At 42.2% G+C, this 18146-nt stretch overlaps 1 protein-coding gene across 1 annotated transcript in view; it reads right to left on the bottom strand.

Moving 5' to 3' along the window:
* LOC121275376 (synapse differentiation-inducing gene protein 1-like) overlaps nucleotides 1–10432 on the bottom strand; it is a 46839-nt gene extending 36407 nt beyond the window's left edge. The window contains exon 1 of the mRNA XM_041182907.1: nucleotides 9950–10432. Coding sequence (XP_041038841.1) covers nucleotides 9950–10432 — 483 coding nt within the window. The remainder of the gene's footprint in view (nucleotides 1–9949) is intronic.
* Between the last annotated feature and the right edge of the window lie 7714 nt (nucleotides 10433–18146).

The following is an 18146-nucleotide window of genomic DNA, read 5'->3' as shown; positions in this document are numbered from 1 at the left end:
ACAACTCTTGACTTTGCTCAGCAACTCACCCAAAGACCTGGCTGAGATAAGGAACTCACTGTACGGGGGAAATGTCATGACGATCCCTGACCTTTAACACTGCGGAACCTAAACACCTGATCTGATGGTTCATCTCAGCCAGGAATAAAACTGGACAAACCAACTCAACACAGTGGCTGTAGTGAACAGGATACAGTTAGTCAGACTCCATCTTGTGTACACAGTTCAGTCCTGGGCAAAACACCTCATGAAGGATATATTGGCATTGGTAGGGGTACTGTGCATATTCACCAGAATCACACTGGGTTAAAAAGATTCAATTATGAGGATGAACTGAATAAACCTGCTTTGCATTTTCTTTAGTTGAAGGGGTGATCGAAATGAGATTTTTAACTTGATAAATGATAGATAATGAGAATTCATTTCCTCCAGTTGGGGAATTGGAACACGAGTGCGTCAGTTTAAAATTAGCTCTGGACAATTTTGAAGTAAAATCAGAAGACACTTTCTCACATAAAGGATATTAGAAATTTGGAACCATCTCTCGCAAACTGCTGTAGATTCTGAGCCAAATGTCATTTTCAAGGCTGATTAGATTATTGATGGACGTGCAGCAATGGGGGGGGGGTAAATGGAGTTGAGGTGAAGATCAGCCATGACTGAACAGGATGGTGGAAAAGGGGCTGTATGGCTGACTCTTGTTCCTATGTGACAAACTCGGACCGAATTTTGCTGTCCGGTCATGGGGTAAACCCGTGTCAGGCAGGAAGGGATAAAGAGGTGGGTGACCTGATTCCAGGATTCATGCCCCCAATTCAATCCTCTGCTATATTCACAGGTGCAGGGTAAGGGTACAGGTTGTGAGCCGACACTCAGAAATCCAGACGCAGGCCACTTCATTGAGGGGTGGGGGTTGGGGGACGGGGGGCGGTCTGGTGATTTCAGAACCCCTGCAATTTTCATGGAGCTGGGCTGGCTTCAGAAAGGTTCTAAAGGTGACATAGTTCATGTCAGGTCAGAGGGGTCGTGAATCATGGCAGAAGGCTGTTCTGGATTTGGGAACCTTTTAACAGGTAAGTGTAAAAAACATGTTGACAACGTTACATTTCATAATTACATGCTGTATGATAATTTAAATGTTCTTTAAATACAAAGATTTATCATAGAGCTTTGTTCTTAAAGGGTAAGTGACCATTAAATTGACCAGTATTGTGAAAGTTTTCAGCTGCATTAGAGTTCTTTGTTCAGTGGATAAAGTGCTCTTTTGCACTGAATGATATTGAGATTCAGATTTTAATGTGTCAATTGGACTCTGTTCATTGATCTTTTCTTTGATTGGCAGGTAAGGCATCTGTTCAGCTTTTGAAAAAATGGAACAGATGGCTGAGTTATTTGATTGACAGTTCATTATCTATTCTACCTTTGAACCAGTGGAACAGATGTTGATCTGTTCCATTATTGCAAAAATGTCAATGTTTACACTCCTGGAGGCTTTGTTGACATGATTGTGCAATGGAACCTCATTATGGATACTTGGCTGAGCTTGAAATCCCACTAATGGGGCTGAATTTAATTCAAACATAAAGAGCTTCAATTGATGGCGGGGCAGATAGGCCATCTGCAAACTTTCCATCCCAGGTTTAATTGGGGCAGAGGCAGGAAGGTGGCAGGGTCTCTACCTGACACCCTTCCACTGATTAAATACCCTCCAGCCTTCAAACTCGCCTCAATGGAGGGCATTAAATTCTGCCCATGGATTCAGCTTAGCAGGGGTTGTTGATAAAACTGTCAAGAGGACTGTGAGCTTTGACTTTCTTACCAATTTTATGAGCTCCTGAGAGGATTAAGGTTTTTTGAAGAGATTTTAGATTTGCTATTTGCTTATTTTGACAGTTTCATGAGCATCTGAAAATTCTTCCCAATGTTATTATAGGACTTGTGGGTTCTGTCCATCATGGATACCAAATGAGTGGGCATGGAAGGATATAGGGCCATGAAGGAATATGAGGGTCATGGGAGTTATGGAGGGGGAATGGGGTGTATGGAGGGGGCATGGGGACAGGGAAATGAGGCAGTTGAGGAATGAGGGTTAGGATGCTTAATACTCATGTACAGAACTGGACCAACGTCGCAGTGAATGGAGGGGGGCTTCTAATTTGTCCACCTCGACATTTGTCCACCTCTGTTCCCACCTTGGGCCTGCTTTGGGCAGCGGCAGTCCCAACACCAGCTCGTCCCACCATGAAAATAATGTGGGCAGGCACAGCCGCCCAGGAGGTGGCACCATAATGTCAGAGAACCTCCTGATGTGTGATTCCTACTATAAAGAGGGAAATCCAGCTGCAGGTGTATCATACCACTGGTAGGCTGGCATAAGAAAGACTATTGTGAAGAAGTAAAATGGTGTTGTAAGAACAGGGAAGTAATTTTAATGGGAGACTTATTGTAGCCTAAATATAAACTGGGAATACCCCAGCAGTTTTGAGCCAGAATTGTTAAATCCAATGCACGCCTGCTTCATGGCCTATTGCTTCAAGGGAGCTGCAAGTGGAAATGTCCACCTTGACTTAGCATTCATTAATGATCCAGACAGTGTACAGGCAATGGAAGTCATAGATCTCTGGTGAATAATGACCACGGAATGATTGGGAATATAGGAATAGGTCATTTAACCTCTCAAACCTAGATTGCTATTCAATCAGATCATGGCTGATCTGAATTTTATCTTCATTTACCTGACTTAGTCTTGTTGTGTGTGTTATAATAATATAAAAGGCACCAATCACTCATAAGGGCTTGTGCAAACACATTGTGGGTTCATTTATTAATTTGAGGCACATGTGAATATACATTCATGGATAGGAAGCTTGAGGACATCTGAGCTGTAGAGCTGTGTGTCTGTGTTCTACTCCAGACCGAAATGAAACTGAGGCTGGATCACATGACACACTTCCCTTAAAGTGATGGCATGCTGCTACTCCTTAAAGGCATATTACAACAAGTCCAATATCCCTTGATACCCTTGCCTAACAAAAATCTATCATTCTCAGGTTTGGAGTTTTCAATTGACCTAGCCTCAACACCTTTTTCGGGTGGTGGTGATTGGGGAAGAGTTCCAGATTTCTACTCCCCTTTCTGTGAAGAAATGTTTCCTGATCACTGAACAGCCTAGTTCTAGTTTTAAAGTTATGCTCCTTGTCTGGACTCCCACCAGAGGAAACCAGAGATTTCTCTCTATAATCATAAACACCTCAGTCAGATCACCCCTTAATCTTCTAGAGAATACAAGCCTAATCTATGCAACCTGTAATTGAATCCTTTTGGCTTGAACATGATCCTTGTGAATCTGCATCGTATCCTTTCCAGGCCCAATCTATCTTTTCTGAGGTGCAGTGCTAGAATTGAATGATCTGGGATTTAGAGGCTCCAAAGGCTACCAGCCAAGTGCAGGTCGAATATCCTTTATTCGTACATCTGAAAACTAAACACATCCAAAAACCGAATGTTTTTTTGAATGGCTATGCAGTTAATTTGTATTTTATAAAGCAATGTAATATTTACATTACAGGTGTAATAAGTGTTAACAGGCAAGAAGTAGGGTGAGAGAGTTAGCAAATGGAGAACCAACCCAGTGTTTGTAGGCTATAGGCCGAGGCTATTTTAATGTAAGTAGGCCCAGGCCTATCGTATATACGGTAGATCCGAAAACTGAACATATCTGAACACTGAACCGCAATTGGCTCTGAGGATTTTGGATAAAGGATACTCGACCTGTATATAACTTTCACGCAAACAAGGAAACAACTAAAGCAACTGGATTGGAAGAAGGTGCTCAGGCAAAGATGAAGTAGAGAGGATAAATGGAACACCTTTGAAGGAATAGTGCTGATCACACAAGGCAAATATATACCTAAATTCATCAAGCCCAGGCTAAACAAACATGAGCCTAAATGGATTAATAAACAACTCAAAAGTGATGAGAAAAAATATTACCTCTGTATATTCCATAAAGAAAAAAAATGGGAAGTTAGATGAATGGAGAAACATGAGGAAAAGCACTAAAAGTTTGAACAGCAGGAACATAGATTAGTAGAAAACTGCACACATGCTGTGGAAAAACGTGACTATTAAAAAAATTTCAGTACTGGAAAAAAAAATTGACTTGCATTTGTATAGCAACTTATATGACCTCAGGATCCCCCAAAGCATTTTATAGCCAAGTAAGTATTTTTGAGAAGTGTTAGTTATTATTTTAAAGTAAGAACTGTGGCAGCTAATTTGTACACAGCAAGATCCCACAAACAACAATGTGATAAATGACCAGAAAATTTCTCATAGTGATGTTGGATGAGGGGTAAATATTGACCAGATCATAGAGATTGTTCCCTTGTTCCTCTTTAAAATACTGCAGTGGAATCTTTTATGTCCACCCAAGAGGGCAGACTCAGCTTCGGTTTAACAGTCAGTCTGAAAGCTAGCACCTCTGACTATGCAGCACTGCCTCAGTACTGGCACTGGAGTGTCAGCCTGGGTTATGAGCGTAAATCTTTGAAGTGGAACTTAAATCCATTACCTTCTGACTCAGGTGAGGCTGATAGCACTGATACGTATGTTGACAATGCCTTAGGAAGAATAGTTAGAAAAGAATTAAGAACCATAAAAGGTGCTAGTGTTTTAAGACTAAGAATCAGCATAACATAGCAAATATTCTGAATGGTCACTTCCTATAACTATTCACAAGGGAAGGCACGAGCCATATGGTCTCCTCAAGCAGATTATTCCTCTGATTGATGTTAGATGAAGGACGAATATTGACCAGAACGCCTGGGTAACCAAGGCAGAATAATGACCTTAATGATGGAGCTACCAATCAGGCTTAATAGATTCAAAACAAATACATCTCCGGGGATAGATGGCACTTATCCCTGAGAGCTGAGAGAGACTAGGGGCGGGATCTTCATCACCCGCCCGCTGCCAGATCTTCTGGTTCCGCCGCAAGTCAATGGACTTCTGGCTGGGGCGTCCCCGCCTCACCCGCGACAGGTCCCACCCACAACGGGGTTGGAAAATCCCGGCCTAGGGAGGGGATTTGTGAGGCAATGACAATCATTATCAGTGAGTTAATGGGCAGTGTGGAGATACCAGTAGATTGAAAACAGGCAAATGTTGTGCCCACATTCAAATAGGGGGGCAAACCAAGCATAATTACAGAGCCATGAGTTCCACTTTAATCCCATAAAATGGCATTGACCATCAGAGTAAGCTAACAGATGATCTGTACAATAATAACCAAGTAAACAGTAGTCAACATGGCTGTAGAAGGAGAAGATCCTGGTTGACTAACCTTGTCAAATTCTTTGAGGATGTGATAACTCAAGCTGACTTCTACATTGTAGAGTACCTAGGCTTTTAAAACCAATTGGACAATATTTCACATGAAGGGCCATAGGTGAAAGTTGGAACTATTGTGATGAAAGTATAATAATTTTCATGGTATTTTCCTGGTTATTGTGAAGTAGGTTTATGGGGGTAAGTAAAGTTGAGTTTGTCAGTGTGATTTGGAGTCAAGTAGACTGCAAGCTTTAAATCATTAAAAGAAGCTAAGTGCTTGACATGCTAATGAGTAAACATGGATGCTGGCTGAGCATGTAAGGTATGAAGGGAATTTGCATTTTTAGATAAATGAAGAGATTTGGATTTCAAAGGGATGTTAACCTGTTTACAACTAGCCAGATAAGCAAGGCTAAAGAGTATGTTTATTTTTCCCAAAGGTTACTGACAATATTGGCAATATGAACATTTTTATATTGTGAGGGAGATACAATTTCAAAGACATATGAAACAATAGAATTTACATATTAAAAAGAGAGGAAACATATATAAAGGAAAATGAAAGGTTATGTAGAAGAAGTCCATGTAAGACCTAACAGGAGTGTGTGAAATAGCCTTAATGAAGCCTCCAGCCATTTGTGCATAAGCTTGCTATGTAGCGAAACTGAAGTTGGGGAAAAGCCATTTGGAATTCCACTGTCAAGTGGGTATTGTGTTAATTTGATGGTTCTGTTTTAAATCTAAAGTCTATTTTGGACTGTTTCCTTAAAGGGAGTGTAACTGGGAGTCAAGTTAATTAGGAATTTTAGGAGTTATTATAGTAGTAATTGTAGTATGATATATGCGCTTGAAATCTTTTGTTTTGTTAATAAATAGCTTAATTTAATTTTTAAAATCTCTAAAAATCTTGGTAGACTTATTACTTCTGAATTCAGTACACACATCTTCTTGTAATAAATGCAAATTGCAAAACTTGTGATAGCATGACCAAGTTTCTCTTGTGGATTTGGTCAACCTGGCACAAAGCATCTGCCACGCCATAACACTATGAACGGTGAGGGATAACCATGGGAATAGATAAGAAACTCGCTGGAGAGCAGAAAACTCCTGGTTAAAGGAATAATGCCAGTGTTGGAGGGTCAGTGGTGGGGGCCAGTGGTGGGGTGGGAAAAAGAGGACTGCGTGAGGTGCTCAGGGCCCTGTGTTTCCTGACCTTGGATTTATGTCAATGATGGGAATCTGAGGAGATTGGATCGGCTGTCTGTTTTGCATCAGTTCCTGATTTTACTTTCCTTTCAGGCAGTCAGTTTGCAGATGATTAAAAACCAGAATATGCAGTGGAACTGGAGGAGACAGGTCAGAAACAACAAAATGAATTGGGCAAAGTATTCATGGTGGTCAGAAAAATGACAGATGAGATTTAAGGCTGACCTAAAATGACACACACAGGGAAGGAAAGTGGGGTTGATTTGGCTCCGGAAGAGGTAGAAAGAGGTTGAAGAGTTGTTGTAAGCTCGATACTCAACAAGGTCAGTTAAGCCAATAGGATGTTGTTAGCACAGTAGAATACAAAGCAGGGGAAGTCATAATCAAACAGTACAGGGCTCTGGTCAGACTGCACGTTGAGTACTGGGTTCAGTTCTGATCACTGAGAAACAAGAGACATTAAAAACTGCAGACAGTGCAGCAAAGAGCCACAAGACTAATAGCCTAATGACAGGAATCTGAGTTATGAGGAGGGACTGGGAAAACGTTGGCTTGTCAGCCTGGAGAGGAGGTGGCTGAGAGGAATAGATGAGAGTCATGGGGGTGGAAGGCATAAATCCAGAGTATGACTCTGGGCATTTAATTTAAAGTAGGACATGGGTCCAAGCTAGTAAAACTGTACATTTAAGACTGATACTTTATCCATAAAAAATTATCAACACCTGGAATGGATTTTCAGACAAAGTGGAGGAGAGGGGAATTCTGAAAACATTTTAAAAGATGCTGAAGTAGGCAGAGGGTGAGAAAATTGTATGATTTTATATACATATATACTGCGATGGAACAGAACTTAACACTGTACATTTCATTTATAAAATATGTCCTCATGGTTATTTCTTAATTTTAAACTGGCTGACAAAGACCATTAGGATGGCTGACCCTATGTCTGTGAGTTATTGTCTGTGTTTCACCAGAACAAAAGAAGCCATGTCGCAGTGTTGGAAATGTCACATCTCGCTATTTCTCACGAGCTACGAACAGACCACCTGGGGACTGCACAGCCTAACTTCAAAGCAAGCTACACAAATCCATTTGCATTTGATAAGACCAGGCTTGCGGAGTCAGAGAGTCTATTAAAATAATGACCTCTCAAACATTCCCTTTAACCCACAATGATGGGGATGTTAGCAGTCCTGAAGACCAAGCTGAACTCCAGATACTGGATAAACATCCTTTGTTGAAGACCTTGTGGTGAGGTCTGACCACATGACTTAAGACTCTGACTTGTTAAACAAATTAGTATGGACTTCCTGAGCTGACTAGGAGGAGCTCTGGCCAGGCTGGACAACTGGCCCCAACGACCCTGCTTTAGCTGAAAGTTCTGCACCGTCACCTACAGGTTAATCTCTGCATGCCTATTTCATCTTGTGAAGTCAACCCCATTGGAAAAGTGAATTTTACACCACCGGTTTTCAGCTTGCTGACCTCCATGAAAGAATTCCTCATGGGACTTTGATTCTGGGCTCTGGGCTTCACATGAACCAATATTTATTTTTCACTCTTGTCTCTGCACTGTCAAACCTTCTGCCTCTCTCCTTCTCTTTACTCTATGTGTGTAGAGGGGAACATTGCGGACCCTCCTTTTCACGGTTTTTGAATGCGCACAATAAAATAACCTTTTGAGTCCATCCTATCTCGAGTTTGCTGTGGGAATATTAGTAGTAATTGGACCACACAAAAAACAAGAGGTTGGGAAATACACCATTGCTTATTAAAAAGGAAAGAAATCAAAACACCTCTCTGTCTCCAATGAGAGAAAGTGAGTGCTGTTTGAATGGACCCAATCCTGTCTGTAACAATATATTCCATCTCTTTGAAAGCTATCCAATTAGTTCCACTCCCCTGTTCTTTCCCCATAACCTAAAAATATTCCCTTCTTAAGCATTTTTCAATTCTCTCTTGAAAGTTACAGTTGAATCTGATTTCACTGCTTTTTCAGACAATGCATTCCAGCTCTTAATAACTCAGTGTGCAAAAAATATGCCTCATCTTGCCTTCTTCCAATTATCTTAAACCCGTGTCCTCTGGTTATATGGTTAAACTGCCGCACATTAAAGTCTGCAGAATTTGGCAGGTAATGACATCTTTAACATGACTTCTTCCTACATCAACTCCCACATAGTAATTACTGGCAATCTGATTCATATTATTACAGAATTGTGTTTACTTTCATTTCTACCAATTTGGGCAAAAGAAGAATTTGATGTGAGAACCGAAAGGTGATTCTGTGACCTAATTAACACAACAGTTCATCAGTCTACAATTACTGTATTTTGACTGGTTTCAGTTTCGTAGATAGTATGACCCCTGGTGTAATTTGCTAACTATAGTTGTGGCTCAGTATTACTCTTGCCCATGAATCAGAAGGCTGTAGGTTCAAGCCCCACTCCAGAGACTTGAATCTACGGTGACATACCACTGGAGTACTGAAGGAGTGCTGCCCTGCCAGTGGTGTCGTCTTTTGGATGGGGCATTAAACTGAGACTCTATATGTCCTTTCAGGTGGATGTAAAAGATCCAATAAGAACAGGAGAGCTCTCCTCAGTTTCCTGGTCGATAATTATCCCTTGACTAAACAAATGATCTGATTATTTTCTTATGGCTGTTTGTGGAAGCTTGCTGTGTATTAATCAACTGGCACGTTTCCCTATATTACAACAGTGAGTACATTTCAGAAGTGTTTAATGGCTGTAAAATGCATTTGGATGTCCTGAGGATGTGTAAAGTGTTACATAAAAACAAGTTTTAAAAAAAGGTTTTAAAAAAACAGTTTCATTATTCCTCTAGTGAAAGTGGGAAGACTTAAATTGAAATCTGCTCAGTTAACACAACCTTCAGTACATACCGAATTGATAACAATTGTTATCATTCTGTCAAGGCCCTTGTGCTTCTCATAGGCCTTTAACTCTAGAACACCACTCTAAAACTCTTCGCCTCTCTGCCTTCCTTGACAACGCTCATTAAAACCTACTTCTTTTTTCAAATTTTGGGTCACCTGCCCTAATGTCCCCTCATGTGGGTGGGTGTAAAATTTTATTTGCTAACACCTCTGTGAAGCACCTTGGGACTTCTTACTATGTTGTAGGCACTGTGTAGATGCAATTTGTTGTTGTTGACGTTTCCACCATTTGAAAGGGAGCCTATAGCACAAATTGGACACTTGTTCACTGGAATTGTGTTTCCATTGATTTCAATGGAGTGTAAAATTGGGCAAGGTTGTAAAGTGGATTCAGACCCAATTCCATACTCATTTCCATTGGGCAGTTTATATTGAAATTATCCCCCCATCTACCCACCTCCCACTAACCCCAAAATTTAGCTTCTGAAGGAACAGTTTGAAAAAGATTCCTACCTCCAGCTCTTGGAAGTCATCATCATCTTCCACATCATAAGACAGGGTTTGGACTTTGCTATCATCAGCTGACAGGTCTATAAATTGGCTGTCTCCATACTCCAGGCCATCCTTTGTGGGGGACCTGCTTTCAATGAAAGTTGTTTCACAGCAGTCCGAACTGTTGTTTTCACTCCAGGGTCTCAGGATGCTCTCGGAGTACAAAATGATATTAGGTCGGTATTGGGCCTCAACTGCATGTTGCAGGGTACTGGGGTTGAGGACCTGTTGCTGGCCGGAATCATTCCTGCTCCTCTCTATGTAGTTCTGAGGTGGGAAACTCCCCAGTGTGTGTCCCTGGTATTGAGGAGCTGAATAGAGAGATACCAGCCCGTCCTTGCTGTCTGCTGCCAAGTCTTTGGTGTTGATTAGACCGTTCCTCTTCCCAGCCTCGATAGGAGCTTTGTGATTCAAGCCCTTGCTTTGATCCATGTAACCCTCCATTTTGCTTGCTACCTCCTACCTATTTTCCTCAGAATTCCCAATGCTGCCCAAGAAGAAAAGTTATTTAAGTGGAGCACATCCAACCTCTTAGGTCTTCTTCCTGTTGAGAGAGCAGAAATAGTCTTTTGCTTATCACTTCAAGCCAAGGGAGCAGGTGAGGGCTCCTGATGCACCATCAGACTTATTGACCTCTCCATCCACCTTTTTTTGTAGATTACTAACTTTTCTGAGCTCAGTCAGCATCTTGCATAATACAGCGAAAAATCCCCTAAGGCTTCAAAGGAGTGTTATCAAGCCTAGTTTGACACTGAACCACAGAATGAGGTACAGTAAAATCTTTATTGTCCAGCTTGCACAGGGAATGGGTGGTGCCGGTTAATCAGGAGAGTTCCATTTACCAATAGGATACAGGGCAATACATGTAGCAAGTGCTCAGGAAGTAAAGAACAGTATTCTTTTTACTTCTAATCTTCAACAATACATGGAAACATTATTTAAACTAAAAAATAATAAGAGTATACAGGTCCAGGTTCCGGATAACTTTGTAATTGTTTCCGGTTGGTAAAGTGGTGAATCGTATTAGGGTAACAGCAGGAATTCCGGTTAGCAGAGGATTCTGATTGGCAGAGTACTGGATAACACAAAGTTTACTTTGTTAGGACAGGTGACTAAAAGCTTGGCTAAAACTTGACTACACAGGTAGGTTTGAAGGAATATTTTAAAGAAAGAAAAATTCAAAAACCACCAATGGTAACAGTGAAGGAGGTGAGAGGATCCATAAGAGGACAGAGCAGAGTGATCAGAAGATTGTAGGAGGTTTAAGAGATAGTGAGTTTGGAGAGATTTGAACACAAGGATAAAAACTTTAAAGAGATGTTTGTGGACCAGGAGCCAATGTAGGTCAGTGACTGGTTGGGTATTGCGTGACTAGAATTGGGTGCCATTAGGAAACAGGCCGCAGAGTTTGGATAATTTCAATTTCGAGTTTCAATATCATAGAAATGTGGGAGTCTCGAATCTTACCTTGTTGGTTGTGGACTAACAGGCGATGCTTTTAAGGACCATGGATTAGACTGCATTTAGGCCCAGTTTTCCTGATACAGGTGATGCTGACTGGTGCAGGGCAAACCAATCTTGCAGTGGGGGCCTCAAACAGGCATTAGGCCCCTTACCTGCATGTGCCAAAGGGTCTCAGTGTGTGTTACAGATGTAGGCATGAGCTTTTGGTTTTTAGCAATTTGATGAATGGTACATTTCTAGCTCCTAATGTTTCTACACTTCCTGCCTGCTATATGGGACACTTAAGTAGTCATTTAGCAACCAAAATACATGCACTGTGCAATCAATTTCCTAAGCCATTGTTCTTTATGTTTCATTTTACAGATGATGACTGTCCTTCATTTATAGTCCAGATAATACATAAAGGAGCACACTTATTGTTGACATTTGAAATTTGTTTTAAAATAGCCACGGCGATCTGTATAATGTGTTAAATACCTGCAAAGGAAACTCCTTGTGGAATGGAATTCTCAAGTCCTGATTCCAGGGCATTAGGTTCAGTATGAATTTGAATTGCTGTCTGCAGAACTGGTTGAGCAAATCCTGCTCGTGTCCAGAGAGTTGTCTCACAATCTGACCGCAGTAATACAATTTGCATATCCCATTCACCAAGTCCTAGACTTCCTTTGTCCTTGGGACGTGAGCATTGCTGACAAGGCCAACATTTATTGTTCATCCCTAATTGCCCTTGCAAAGGTGATGGTGACTCACCTTCTTGAACTGCATCTGTCCATGTGGTGTGGGTACACCCACAATGCTGCTGAGACGGGAGTTCCAGGACTTTATCCCTGCAACATTGAAGGAATGGTGATATATTTCGAAGTCACACTGGTGACTTGGAAGGAAAATGCAGGTGGTGGTGTTCCCATGCGCCTACTGTTCCGCTTGTTCTAGGTGGTGGAGGTCCCAGAATTGGAAAGTGCTGTCAATGGAGCCTTGGTGAGTTGCTGCAGTGCATCCTGTCAATGGTACACACTGTTGCCACTGTGCATCAGTGGTGGAGGGAGTGAATGCTTAAAGTGGTGGACAGGGTGCTGATCAAGTGGGCTGCTTTGTCTGGCTGGTGTTGAGTTTTTTGAGTATTGCTGGATACCTATCCATCCAAGTGGACAGTGTTCCATTACATTCCAGACTTGTACTTTGTAGATGGTGGACAGGCTTTGGGGAGTCAGAATGTGAGATAGTTGCTGCAGAATTCCCAGCCTCTGACTTGCTCCTGTAGCTACAGTATTTATGTGGCAAGTCCAGTTAAAATTCTGGCCAATGGTGACTCTCCAGGATGTAGGTGATGGGGGATTCAGCAGTGGTAATGCCACTAAACGTCAAGAGGAGATGGTTAGATTCTCTCTTGTTAGAGATGATCAATGCTTGGCAAATGCCACTTATTAGCCCAAGCCTGAATGTTATCCAGGTCTTGCTGCATGCGGGCACGCAGCACTTCAGTATCTGGGGATTTGCAAACGGTACTGAACATTGTGCAATCATCAGTGAACATTCCCACTTCTGCCCTTATGATGGAGGGAAGTTCATTGATTAAGCATCTGAAGATGGTTGGGCCTAGGACACTCCTTCAGCAATACCCTGGGACTGAGATGATTGGCCTCCAACAATCACAATCATCTTTCTTTGTGCTAGGTATGGCTCTAAGCAGTGGAGAGTTTTCCCCTGATTTCCATTGACTTCAGTTTTGCTAGGGCTCCTTGATGCCACACTCAGTCAAATGTTGCCTTGAAGTCAAGGGCAGTCACTCTCACCCCACCCCTGGAGTTCCGCTTTTATGCCCTTGTTTGAACTAAGACTGTAATTTGGTCAGGAGCTGAGTGGCCCTGGCAGAACCCAAACTGAGCATCAGTGAGCAGGCTAGGGGGAGTAAGTGCCACTTGCTGGCATTGTCGACGACCCCTCCCATTGCTTTGCTGACGATTGAGAATAGACTGATGGGGCGCTAATTGGCCAGATTGGATTTGTCCTGCTTTTTGTGGGCAGGACGTACCTGGTTAAATTTCCGTATTGATGGGTAGATGCTATTGTTGTAGCTATACTGGAACAGTTTGGCTAGGAGTGTGTCTAATTCTAGAGCACAAGTCTTCAGTATTATTGCTAGATGTTGTCAGGGCCCGTTGTCTTTGCTGTATGCTGTGCTGTTTCTTGATATTATGTAGAGTGAAACAAAATGGCTGAAGACTGGCATCTGAGCAGGGGGAGGCCGAGATGAATGCGCTCAATCCGTCTCACTTAATGTGAGGGATCTAACCCAGTTAAATTGAAGTCAACGGCTGGCAAGCAGCAATGCAATGGAGCAAAGGGGACCCTTTAAACAGGCTGCAGACTAGATACACAAGGGAGAAAGCGAGTGAAACCAAAGCCAGTGTTCCCTGGTTGACGAAGGTGTTAGAGATTAGGATGGAGCAGAGAAAGTAATGCATGATCGATGTCAACTAATACGTTAGATAATGGAATGGAAATCAGGATGAATAGAAAAAGGAGGGGAGAAGTGAAAAAGGAAATAAAAGGGACAAAGGGAGTATAAGAATAAATTGTCGCCAAGCATAAAAGGAAATCCAAAGATTTTCTGTCAGCATATCAACAGTAAAAGGGCTGGCAGATGAGCAGCAAGGCCATTTAAGGACCAAAATAAAGGGCTATTGGTGGAGACAGAAGGATGGATGAGTTACTAAATGAGTGTTCTGCACTGGTGTTTACTATTGAAGAGGACTTTGCTAAAGTTTAGGGGCTATTTATGGGATCTGCAAGAGTGGGAACTGTGGCGGGCGGGGGTGACGTAATTAGGAGTGAGCTGAAATTTTGTTTTTCACCGGGTTCAAATTTTGAGATGAACTCAGTGGCATGTTTGTGGCAGGTTCAGCCTCATGCCGTCCTGTGTTGCTTTCCTAATAGTAATACATTTGCATGCAAATAGTTGTTTGATAGTACTGAACTTGAGTATTGCTGAAAAACGAGACATGTCGAAGCTTTTCATCTTTTACTTATCAAGACAGTTCACAAGAATCCTACTATAAGGGGAAAATAACAATTTATACTATATCAGAAGACTCTCTTCTCATACAGTATAAATTGTTGTTTTCTCCTTAGATTGGTATTCTTGCGAAGTGTCCTGATGTGTGCAAGGTGAAAAGCTTTGACATAACTCTTTCTTCAGCAATACATTTGCATGCCATGAATACTCATTATATTTAAAACTTTTTGTAATTATATCCTACCTTCATGATAAAGTCAACAGCGCACAAGTATCCTGAGCCATCTGGTTCACTTTGTTTAAAGGTGGCATGCAACAATCGGCTTTGTGAAGTTGTGTCTGAGGCCAGCGGCTTTTCCTCGTTTAACTATATGGCACAGGGGTGAAGGAGAATGGCAGCTTGTATGGAGGCCCGGGATTGGCAAGGGTGAGTCAGTGGTGAATAGAGGTGTGGATTGTGGTTGGGGGCATGGAGTGGAAGGGGCATCCAAGGGAGGACAGAGAGTGGGGTTGGGGGTATGGAGGAATGAAATGGGAAGAGCCTGGCATTCTGGGGTGGTGCAGTGTGGTTGGAACAGTCAGACAAGGGGAGAAAATGAGGGGTCTGAAGGGCAGTCTCAGTACTGTCCAAATGTGGGTCCACCTCAGGGTGTTGGCTGGCAGAGTCCTTACAGGGCTTTGATTTCACCTACAACATCAATTGTCCCTGTTGAGAATGATCTCGGACAATGTCCTTTACAATGCACAGAAAGGAGGACCAGCTGAGCCTGTAAGGTCAGCAGCTCCCACAGAGTGGTGAGTACAACACTGGACACTAACACTGACATTCAATAAAGAGTAAACAAAAATACACATTATTTCTTCCACAATAAAGGAAATGGTCCTAATTCCCCTGTAAGCATCAATGCGTGCCAACCATGAGGCGTGCTAGTACATTTAGTTCTCTGACTAAGCTAATTTCAACAAATAACGATGATGCACTCATGAATGAAGTGAAACCAATGTAATGTGAAATACTTACAAGTGAAAATTAAAATTGAAAAGCACCCCTGCTATCTTTGCGCTTTCAATATGTCTCACATTTATGGCAATGGAGTTGGGCAGGAAAGTTATGGCCATGATAAGAAGCCTCCCTGTTTGTCCAGGAGGCTCTTTTATAACCCGTCTGTATCTGCTGTATTGTCAGCTAACGGCAGGTTTCATTATTGAAAAGCTTCCCCACACTGTCTGATTGCACATGTCTCCTGTGGCACTTTAAATTTTAATTGCATTTGTGTGGGAACCAGCAAAAAAGCAAGAGAGTGGAATTGGCACCCATTTTCTGTTCCGCAGTCAGGCGTGCCATGGTTAAAATTCCACCCGCGGTAAACAGCAAACTTGATGGGATACCAGCTAAGATAATAGATAAAGTGAGGGTACTAGAATGTTGGCAGCATTCAAATTGGATAAATCACCACATCCAGATGGGGTGCTGAGGGAAGTAAGACAGGGAATTACAGAAATGCTGGCCACATTCTTCCAATCCTCCTTACATACAGGGTGGGGTGGGTGGGGGGTTAGGTGCCAGACGGCTGGAGGATTGCAAATGTTAAACCCTTGTTCAAAACAAAGGAGGAGGATAAACTTGGCAAATACAGGCCGGTCAGTTTAATATTGGTGGAAGTTTTTATAAACAACAATCTGGGGGAAAATTAACAGCTACTTGGGCAAGCTGAAAAATAAAGGACACAAGTTCATTATGGGCAAATTGTGTTTGACTAGCTTGACTAAGTTTTTTGTAGAGATAACAGAGAGGGTGAACGAGGCAGTGCAGTTGATGTTGTATACATGAACTCTCAAAACGTGTTTGACAGCATGCCACATATCAACCAAGGCCCATGGGTTAAAAGTGACAGTAACAGCATGGATAGAAAATTGGCTAAGAGATAGAAAACAAAGAGTTGTAGTGAATTTTTGGACTGAAGGGAAATATACAGTGTTTTCCTTAGGTTTCAGTATGAGGACCATTGCTTTTTTTTGATGTACATTAATGACTTGGATTTGGGTACAGTGCACTATTGCTAAATCTATAGATTACACAGTGGGGCGTGGTAGTGGTTCCATGGTGCCTGAACCTGCTGTCCACTCTAAGGAGATAGGGTTTGTGTTCCCACCACTGCCACTCCCAGGCTGCTATCACCCATTTCCAGGTGCTACAGTCTGAAGTTGGGCCTTCAAAGGGCCACAGCTACTTGAGGTCGAAAGGCCATCCGCAGTTTGCCTCTTTGAAAGGTAGAATCCTTCCACCAGCCATGGTGCGGCCACTGCATTGGTACTGCATAGGATCGCTAGGCCAAGGGAAGGCACTATTGTTTTCAGGGCAGCCCGAGTCTGATGAGTCACTCATTGTTTCAGCAATGGTTGGGTAGTGGAGGGGAGTCATGAACCCTGTATAGAGAGGTTAGCCCTTGTCACCAAGCAGCCACTCTCTGGTTGACATTGGTACCTCGAAAATAACGGAGGGAAAGGTGGGAGAGAATGGAAATGGGAGGGGAATGAGGAAATAATGCAAGAGCAGGGAAAAGGGAAGAAAGAATGCAAGAGACAAGAGAAGATAAAGATCAGCCTAAGGGAAGAATAGAAAGGGGAGGGGTGAGAATACAAGCAGGGTGGAGGGGAAATAAATGCAAGATGAGGGAAGGAGCAGAATGAATGGTCAGGGCAAAGCTGGGGAGAGGACACAAGGTATGGAAATGGGTATATTATAGGGGAGAGGAGAACAGAATTTAAGGGAAGGAGAGTTGTAGAACCAGAAACACTAATGGGTGAGCCAAATTATTGCTAACTTAATGATGAAAGGTTCTACCTGAAACACTGGCCTACCTTTCAACTTCAGACGTTGATTCACCTAATGCACACCTCCAGCATTTTCTATTTTTACTGCATCTTAATCATAATCACTGCAGTCGTCTATTGTGTCTGACTTGATTATAAATGGAGGCAATGTGAAGAAGCCATAAATTGAGGATGGTTTATGTCAGCAGTCAGGAAAACCTTGTAATCCATGAATGGCAAATTAGATGTTCTTGGGTGAAATGAATGATATCGCTCAGTGCAGCTGCTTAGCATACAACAGCCCAAACATTATTTTGCTTGAAACAAGGCAACTGAAGCTTTATAAAATGCTATTTTAGACAAAATTTTAAAATAATTCATTCCTTAGGAGCTGTTGCTGGAGACACTTCTTGGCTATTCCTAATTGTCCAGAGAAAGTGATAGTGGGCCTGCTTGGTGAACAATTGCTGTAGCAGTTTGATACGAAGGAGTGGTTCACTAGGTCATTTCAGAGGGCAGTTAAGAGCTACTCACGTTGGTGTGGGACTGGAGCCACATATAGGCCAGGCCATTTAAGGTTGATAGGTTTCCTTCCTCAAAGGACATTAGTGAACCATTTGGGTTTTGAAGACAATCCAACATCTTCATGATCATTTCTACCAATTTCTTGAAAACATAAAAATTAAAATAATGAATAAATTGAATTCAAATTTTCAACTCCCACAGTCGGGTTTGAACTGACACTCTGTGGGTTATTAGTCCAATAACATAGCCACTGCCATTCTCCTACTGTTTCAGTGACAAGCTGATTTAACGCTATCAATTAAGTCATTTTAGCCACTTCTCTGTCTCTCAAGGTGATTG

Source organism: Carcharodon carcharias, chromosome 2 (genome assembly GCF_017639515.1).
Source record: "Carcharodon carcharias isolate sCarCar2 chromosome 2, sCarCar2.pri, whole genome shotgun sequence".
Taxonomy (NCBI): Eukaryota; Metazoa; Chordata; class Chondrichthyes; order Lamniformes; family Lamnidae; genus Carcharodon; species Carcharodon carcharias.
Note: the sequence above shows the minus strand (reverse complement) of the source record. Positions and strands in the feature narration are given on the sequence as shown.